This window comes from Malus domestica, chromosome 11 (genome assembly GCF_042453785.1).
Source record: "Malus domestica chromosome 11, GDT2T_hap1".
Taxonomy (NCBI): domain Eukaryota; kingdom Viridiplantae; phylum Streptophyta; class Magnoliopsida; order Rosales; family Rosaceae; genus Malus; species Malus domestica.
In genome coordinates this window covers 28,274,162-28,283,769 of record NC_091671.1, presented here as the reverse complement: position 1 = coordinate 28,283,769, position 9,608 = coordinate 28,274,162, and the positions used below count along the sequence as shown (strand labels likewise).

General features: G+C 38.8%; 1 protein-coding gene across 1 annotated transcript; it reads left to right on the top strand.

Moving 5' to 3' along the window:
- The first annotated feature begins 6,869 nt into the window (after positions 1 to 6,869).
- Positions 6,870 to 8,141, top strand: LOC108174637 (heavy metal-associated isoprenylated plant protein 47-like). Its single transcript, XM_017335792.3, has 3 exons — positions 6,870 to 7,209; positions 7,423 to 7,501; positions 7,649 to 8,141. Exons 1-3 carry the CDS (start codon positions 7,204 to 7,206, stop codon positions 7,786 to 7,788), a joined length of 225 nt encoding a protein of 74 aa, XP_017191281.1. The 5' UTR covers positions 6,870 to 7,203; the 3' UTR covers positions 7,789 to 8,141.
- The last annotated feature ends 1,467 nt before the right edge of the window (positions 8,142 to 9,608 follow it).

The window sequence follows — 9,608 nt, the reverse complement described above, 5'->3', positions numbered from 1 at the left end:
ATAGCTCAATATAGGCCAACAATTAATTCCTCACAAAAAATGAGACGATAAATAACATATTTCATAAATCTGCTTAACATAAAATTAGTTAATAACTCGTAAGGCATGCATTTCATTTATGCAATTAAACTATGAAATTATGCAAATTTTAGAAAGGGTCCACTCATAGATACTCCTTAGCAGTAGAGTTGTGCGGATAAGGATTAAGAATTTCCTCACTAGCAACTTCACCTAAGCATAAAAATATAATAAATAAATAAAAGGATTTTCTAAGGGATTTGGGCTGGAATTAAATAAAATAAAGGATTTGGGTTGAATGGGTTAAGGTCTAATGGGTTTTAGGATCCTAAGGGTTTTGGTTTAAAAGGGTTTAGGGTGAAGAAGGGTGGTTTGGGCTTAAACCCAAACCCACACTCACACACACACGCCAGCACACATATACATACACACATGTGCACATGCTTACACATACACACCACACACACATGTACATAACACATGCACACACATACGGGTACAACACCCGCACATTCACACACGGACACACACTCACATAACACACACACACACAACAGCCCAAAACACACACACACATGGCCCATGCAGGGCACGACCCAATCACACACACACACACTCCATGCACAAGCACGGCCCGCAGGCCAACTAATTAAAACGGAAGAAAATGGGCTGGTCAAGTCAGGGAAAAACACCGGAGCTGTTGTAGCTCCGATCGATGACAAACGATTAAACCACTACTCAAACCAAGTACTAAAAAGAAAAGGGAAGAGAGTAGAGTATATTTCATACCCTAGCTTCACCGTGAACGGCCGTGAGAGCTTGGAAAGAATCCTCGAAATTCATGGTTCCGTCGGAAAAAATGCGGGTGAGCTTCCCCCGTGTCGTTCCCGTCCTCAAACCTTGGAAAAACCACATAACTTTCATCACACAACGCCTGGTAACCATAATGGTAATTTAAAAAGGTAAATCTAACTTACCTAGCCGGAAAAATGGAGAAATCCGCCAGAGGTCCCTTCTCTAGGTTCCTCAACTTCGCTGCGACGGAAAGAGAGAGAGAGATGGTGCCAGGAAGGTGATGAAAATTGTCTACACTGGAGCTGCATGCATGTTGCTTGGTTGATCATGGTGTAGGGAGTGAAATGGAGAGAAGAGAGATCCCATGAGAGAGAGGACTCGAGCAGAGGGGAAAGAGGAGAGAGTTAAGAATTTGCCACGTGGCAGTTTAGGAACAATAGAGAATCTAGATCAAGGGTTAGGATTAAAAGAGAATAAGGGATTAAATTGATAGATTTAAAATATGTTCTAGGGGAAAATAGAAATAAATTGAAAATATAGGGGTGGTTGTAACAGTCTGTTCTCCAGTGGAAGGGTAGTTGGGATAGCTATTTGCCGTTGGTTGAGTTCGTATACAATAACAGCGATCATTCGAGTATCGGTATGGCACCTTATGAGGCTCTGTATGGGAAAGTGTGTTGGATGCCATTGTGTTGGACAAAGGTCAACGAATGAGTGTTACTGGGACCAGAGATTGTGGACACTACCAATGCTAACATCCAGCTGATTAAGAGAAACCTATAGGCAGCGCAAGACCGACAGAAAAGCATCGCGAATAAACATTCCAGGGACCGTGAGTATAAGGTTGGTGACTTTGTGTTCTTGAAGTTATCTCTCTGGAAGGGTGTTGTTCGTTTTGGTAAACGAGGAAAGTTGAGTCCTTGATATGTTGGTCCCTACCAGATTACTGAGAGAATTGGTGCAGTTGCCTATAGGTTGGAGCTACCACAGGAGTTGTCTCTGATTCACAACGTTTTCCATGTTTCTATGCTTCGGAAATATGTACCAGATCCCTCTCATATCATTCAGTTAGAGCCGCTGGAAGTGAATCATGATGCTAGCTATGTCGAATAACCAGTGGCTATACTTGATCGACAAGATAAAGTGTTGACGAACAAGGTTATTTCGTTGGTGAAGGTGCCTTGGAGGAACCACGCTGTTGAGGAAGCGATGTGGGAAATGGAGGATTTGATGAAGAGTCAGTATCCGTTTTTATTTGCTTAAGGTTGTAAATTTCTGGGACAAAATTTATATAAGGGGGTGGATTGTTACACCCACCCCCACTTATAAAAGTAATTATCCCCAAAAAGTTATAGAATTATAAATTTGGACCCTATTCCTTTACCCAATCAGGATCTGAAAATGGGATTCTTTCCATCCCTAAGCTGCCACGTGGCAACACCCCAGTACCCTTCACGTTTCTCTCTCTCCCTCACCCTATGACCCCCTTTCCTTTCTCTCTTTGTCTCTGCACTTACTATCCTTTCCCTCTCTTGAAACCCTCTCATCCCTCTCCATTCCCTTTACCTGTGAACACCCAAGTGCATCCACACCCTCATCATCGTCATTAGCATTTTGTTGTCTCTCTCTCTCTCCCGTCGCTGCAAGGACTGGTGGAACCCATGAACTTTCCGGCGAGATTCCTTCATTTTTCCGGTTAGGTAAGTTTTGGATTTTCCTCTCTTTTCGTTCCATTGTGAAGCTCGAATGAAATTTGTTGAGTTTTAGCTCGTTTTTATCAAGGTTGTAGAACAAGATCAGCTCAGGGGAAGGCACACCCATATCCGACGAGCTCGTGGTTGTCGAGGGATTTTTCGATCACCTCCGACCGTTCTATGGCAAACCAAAGGTATAAAAACACTCATCTCATCTAGTTCTTCATTTTGATACCTAGATCAGGGTCTAGGGTGTGCGTTTGCAGTTGGCCAGAGCTGTAGAAGTTTTGGTGTTCTTCTTCGATTCGCACCAGGCCTTTCAGGCCATTCCTAAAACCCACCGGCCTTAGGCCCATTGTGAACCAAGCCCAAAACCCTTTCCCTTTTAGTTTTTAATTTTTGTTTTAATTCCTTAAGACCCAATGGCCTTCGGGCCGTTTCCTTTAGGGCCTTTGGCCCGTTGACCCAACCCAAAACCTTTTAAGTTTTATTTATTTGTTTTTTTTAAAATAAATGCCTTTAGGCGGTTTCATTTAGGGCCTTTGGCCAGTTGACTAAACCCTAAACCCTTTTAATTAGGCCCTCGGGCCGTGTAGGTCTGGGCCCGAGCCCAGAGACCTCCTAAACCCCTAAGAACCAGCCTACCTAATTATCTAAAACCCTAACCCTAAAGTCCAAACCACCCCATTTGACCCAAATCCCTAAGGCCTAAACCGGACCCAAAACCTAAACCGGGTTGACTCTGACCGTTGACTTTGACTGTTGACTTTTCAAAATTTCGTCTGGAACCTTTCCTAAGCTAATTTCGACATCCTTGACCCGTTTTTGATGTCTGTTTTCCCAAATTCAATTGTTTGAGTAGAGTTTGACTAAATGTACCCTTTATGTGAATAGGTGCGATTATTAGCCGTGATTCCGTTATTCCTTTTTGGTACAGCTTTGCACCATCAGTGTACGGTGAGTGGACCCCTTCTAAAAATGCATGTTTTGATAATAGAAATGCATACATGAAAAGCATGATTTAACAATTATGTTCTATGAAACGTTTTGAGATAACATGCTTACTAAGGCTAGTTTGAATTATTACTATTTTTCTTATAACCCGTATTCTTATAGAATATCTTATGGATGACGATATGATATTTAGAACATGTTTAGAACACCTTTTTATAGTATAGATGATGGATGACTTTATACTATGAAGTTGCTTTTCAATATATGTATGTTCAATGGTTTTGTACTTACCTAGTGGTCTTTTCCGCTACTGGACGTAGGGATAGATTCCGGTGCATCCCGGGTGACGGTTTGGTGTTGGCATAGGGCCTGGAGTGTGTTTCCTTTGGCTATTTAGCATAGGGAAAGGGAGCCGGCATGGGGCATAGGGGTAATTTTCCTCTGACTGTCTGCTTAGAGATGGGGAGCCGGCATGGGGCCTGGGGGTTATCGGACAATTCACTAGTGATTATTGTATATACAAGTTGCACGACATGCTACGTTTCGGAAAACCTATGTTTATCATTATATATGTGTTTTCATAAAACCTGGGGCTTAGTACGTTAATAACTGTTTTACTATATATATATATCAACTTGGTCCACTCACGTTTGTTTTGCGCCCCCTTCAGGACTTCACAACAAGGAATACGATCTGAGCTACGAGGAATTTCTCTACCAATGATTCAGTGCTATACCTTCTCTGCTTCGACACCTATTGTAATAGCATTTCTCTATCTTAAATTCCGCTCGTACTCTGTATTAGATGTATGCTCTGAACATTATGTGTGTTATCATAATTTTATTAATTAGTAGTTGAACTTTAGTATTGTGTTATTAGTTCCTATTACATGTTTTAGCATATTTTCCAGCATTTGCTTAAATTAAATGGCTTTCGTCACCCTTCGGGTGTCGGCCAGCACGTGACCATCCCGATGTCTCGAGGACATCGGAATCGGGGCGTGTCATGACAACTGACGACATCTTCAATTTGGACTAACAACATTGGAGCTGTAAAATCAAGTGATTGAAGGAGCATCTTCAATTTAGACAAATTGAATTGCTTCTAGTTGGTTGGTTATCTATCCAAGTCTCGGTCGGTGAAGAAGTTTTTAGCTTATTCATCGAAAGAAGTCATTTCATTAGCATACCAGTGAAGTGGAGTGTTATATAATTGGTTACTCTTAAGTGCATTTTTCATTTTGACGTTCAAATGGTCGAACCTTGTTCACAGTCAAAATGCTTATCTCCTTTGAATACAAGTGTCCTTCCAGCTTAATATCGATTCGGCACACCTGTATTCTAACGAATATAGTTGAGGCAACTGAACCACGTGTTCCTTCCTTGGCCATAATCCCTCGAGTAGGGAAGTCAGCAGTGCATTCAACACAACCACCACTACCACATCTATTTTACTCGTCTGGCTGAGCTCGGTTGCAAGTTGGCATGTCCTCATTCATAAAAATGACATAATTAGGTCATAGTTACTTGGTCTGCGCGCCATGTAGGTTTTGTGATTTTTAGGTTCAACACATATTACTATTGGGTTTGTCAAACCCTACATTTGTGCCACATTAGTATAATAAACGGAAGTGTAACAGGATGACCAAATTGATTTGTGACAACAAATTTCTCGGACAAAATTAATTGATTTTGAAATTAACAAACTAAAATGAAAAGTTAGCTCAATGTTATAGATCATTTGCCATAAAAACCTAAAATAAATGATAAAATAAAATTTGCACCTTTAAATTATCACCTATTCAAACACAAACTTTCTTGCTTGCGTCACAAATGGCGTTCATTAATTACATTGGTTCTCATCGACCACCCTAGCCAACATGAGCGGCAAAAATATTGGGGCTAGTACACATTTGATTATACATTTTTTTTAACAAAAATAATTATTATGATTAAAGAGTATGAGAGAGTTCGAAATTATTATAATAATTTAAGAGAGGGGGAGATTTAAACTTGGGATGCGTGAGTACAGAGACCTAACATTCTATCGCTAAGTTGGGGCTAGCATGTGAAGCTTTTTCTGAGTACCTTTACCTTATATTCTTTGTACGATAGCTATGCTGACTTATTACTTTTATTGCTAAGTTAGGGAATTTTTATGAAAAAGGGTTGGACTAAGTTTATTTTAATAAAAAATCATGCTATAACTTTATTTAATAAAAAAAGACTTAAATTTTAATCAAAAACTTTTAAATTTTAATAAAAATGACAAAAGAACTTAAATTTTAATGAAAAAGACATAATTTTAATATTAAAAACATTATAAGAAAAAATGACGCACGGACCCCGCATCCCTACACACTGTTTATGAAACTTAACAGTAGATGAAGATTTTATATATATATATGTATATCTGTATGTATGTATGTATATCTCTGTGTGTGTGTGTAAAAACAATAGAAAATTCCTAATCCTACTTCTGTGGATATAATCTACAAGGGACGAATTTGACTAAATTCGTGCACAAGCACTAGTCTAATACAAATGCGAAGAAAATATTGGAAAATATAAAATTGCTAGAGAGAAAGAGGAGAGGCGTTGTTGTCAGGGAGAGTAGTTGATGGAGGAGAAGGAGATGAAGAATAATGAGGTGATGATGTAGTATTGCTAGCGCTTTACCTAGGTTTTGTTTTGTTTTTTCATTATCTTGTCCTTATCATTAAATAAAGTTATAGGATGACTTTTGGTTAAAATTCAAAGTTTTGAAACCCTTCTCATTAGTTTGAAATTATTATAAAATTTAAGAGAAGGGAGAGATTTAAACTCGAGACGCACGAGTAGAAACCTAACATTCTATGGCTAAGTTGGGGCTGTGATGCCTTTTCTAAGTATTTTACCTTATATTCTTGGCATATTTGTCGATTTAACCCCTGAACTTTTATTTTAGTCAATTACTTCCTTGAACTTTTATAATTAGACAATTTCCCCCTTGAACTATAATTTTAGCCGATTACCCACTTGAATTTTTATAAATAGCCAATTTCCCCCTGGTGTTAGATTTTAAAAATTTTCATCCAATTTTCCATCCATCTTGATCACGGAAACAACACATGACAACTGTATGAGGGCAAAAAGGATGAAAAATTGGATGGATGAAAAACTGAATGAAAGTTTTTTAAAATCTAACGTCAGGGGGGAGTTGGCTATTTATAAAAGTTCAAGGGGGTAATCGGCTAAAATTCAAGTTCAAGGGGGAAATTGGCTAATTAAAAAAGTTCGAGGGGGAAATTGGCAGCTGCATACAAGATCAGGGGGCAAATCAACAAATACCTCTATATTCTTTGTATGATAGCTGCTGACTTATTACTTATATGCTAAGTTACTAATTGACTTGTTTAAATTGACTTTCGAAGTCGTCTTCTCTTTATTGGTCGAAGTCGTCTTCTTAAATTACAGAAAATGGGTAAGCAAAAACGGGTGGCATAGTCTGGAAGGTCACCAGTGTACGTTCAAACCGCAAAACGTGGATCGCAATTTGTTCGTCAAGGTGCGTTCACACCATCAGACGAAATCACATGAAGCTGTACTAGAATGGTGGACCCTATAAAAAAACCTACACTGATCAGTTTTCTCTTCACTCGCATTCTTACAGAATAAGAACATCCATCCATACGACATACGACTAGATCTTCGTGGAAAACCCAAAATCTTGGTTTTGTTCAGTACTAATACTAGTGGAGAATATGAAGGTATGTATATACACTAATCCCGAAAAATGTATGTTTTGTTTTTACTTCATAGCTAATATGATTTTCTCGGAAAAAATTAACCCTTTCTTCATTTTCGTTTGGAAGGGTTTAATGGTCTAAATCCCTTGAAAGTTTACATCTTTAGTTCACATGGTTGATATTCATAACTTGATTTTGACATGTTTGTCCGGCTGGTTGCATGATCTGCTACAGCAAACCATAACCATTGAGGCGCAGTTTAGATGTGCAAAATGTCGGTCCAAGGCCATGGAAATAGCTGTTGCAGAAGACGGTGTGTTTTGTACCCTTTAGAGTATATGTGTTCATGTTAATTTGATCAACAAAGTGCAAAACGAAAGAAAACTACTGTAGGCTAATTAATCAAATTTGTTAAATTTTTGTATGATATAATGTTTTTCAATTGTATATAATGTTGCAGGTGTAACATCAGTGGCCTTTAAGGGGGCCAATAGAGATCAACTGGTGATTACCGGAGATGGAGTTGATGCAGCGGGGTTGGCCAAGTCATTGAGGAAGAAGCTTGGCCATGCAGACTTGCTGAGTGTAGAAGAAAAGTGAATCTTAAAAAGAAAACAAAATCGTGCATCATATGATGCTACTCCACTTACAAGAGAAAAACTTTCTTTCACCACCCTCACCAGTTGGAATTCTACATCAATGAGCCACCACGAATGAGTGCTTGCACCATTTTGTAGGTGAACTTGCATCATTTTCAGGGAAAGGACTGTTGGTTTGGAAGTCATAATCATTTTGTCAAAAAAAAAAAAAAATCCTAGCCTACTACCTCGACTGATTTTGTGGCAATAGAATTTTACGGGGTAATTTCATTGTATTCCTTCTTTGAAATATATATACATACAATTCGTGTTCCATAAGGAAACAAATAATAAACGACAATCCTTCCTAATAAAGGACTCTTAGTATTTACAATATTTACATTCCTTTTTTCCCTCACATTGACTTATGATTTACACTCCCCCTCAAGTTGGTGCATAGATATCACACATGCCCAACTTGACAAGTGAGTCAGCAAACTTTCGACTACACACAGCATGAGTAGGAATATTTGCAAGTTGCTCATCCGAATTCACAAACGGTATGGACACAATCTTCTTCTTAAGCTTTTCCTTAATAAAATGTCGATCAACCTCCACATGTTTTGTCCTATCATTTTGCACTGAATTATTAGCTATATCTCTTGCTGACTTATTATCACAATATAGTCTCATGGTCTCCTTTGGTTTGAACCCAAGACCCCAAAGAAGTTTTCGAACCCAATGAACCTCACAAATGCCATGGGCCATGCCTCTATACTCGGCCTCAGCTGAGGATCTCGATACAACCTTCTGTTTCTTACTTCGCCATGTAACCAAATTTCCTCCCACAAAAGTAAAATATCCAAAAGTAGATCGTCTATCACTTACATTTCCTGCCCAGTTAGCATTATGATCTACATTCGGTGAGTGCATAAACTGACTCACTACACTCACAGTATAGGCGATGTTCGAACGTGTATGAGCCAAATAAATTAGTCTTCCTACAAGTCTCTGATATCTCCCTTTATCAACTGATTTCTGATTCATATACAAACATACATGATGTTTTTCAACAATAGGAGTATCTACCGGCTTACACCCCAACATACCGGTTTCTTTTAACAAATCTAGAACATACTTATGTTGGGACAAGAAGATACCTTTTGGAGAACGAGCAACTTCAACCCCAAGAAAATACTTCAAATCCCCTAGGTTCTTCATTTCAAACTCGGACGCAAGATTACCCTGCAACTTCGAAATTTCATCCAAATCATCTCCAATGATAATCATGTCATCTACATAGATGATTAATGCTGTCACTTTTCTCTGTCTTCGTTTAACAAATAACGTGTGATCAGAATGACTCTGATGATACCCAATCTTTTTCATAACTTGAGTAAACCTATCAAACCATGGACGAGGCGATTGTTTAAGTCCATAGAGAGACTTACGCAATCGACACGCTCCGGTATTTCCACCAGCATTATACCCAGGAGGAAAATCCATATATACTTCTTCCTCCAAGTTCCCATAGAGAAAAGCATTTTTCACATCAAACTGTTTAATGGCCAGTCCATATTTGCAGCTAAAGAAATCAGAACACGTAACGTATTCATCTTGGCAACCGGAGAGAAAGTTTCCTGGTAATCTACACCATATGTTTGGGTGTATCCTTTAGCTACCAACCTTGCTTTGTACTTGTCTATTGATCCATCGGTCTTGTATTTGATCGTAAATATCCATCGACATCCAATTGTTCTCTTCCCTTTTGGCAACGGCATCACCTCCGAGGTATTATTCTTCTGTAACGCCAACATTTCCTCATCCATTGCCTTTGCCCAC

Excerpts from the sequence above, each read along its gene's own strand:
- LOC108174637 (XM_017335792.3), top strand. Across the intron at positions 7,502-7,648 it reads AATAGCTGTTGCAGAAGACG|GTGTAACATCAGTGGCCTTT; the intron begins GTGTGTTTTGTA and ends ATAATGTTGCAG.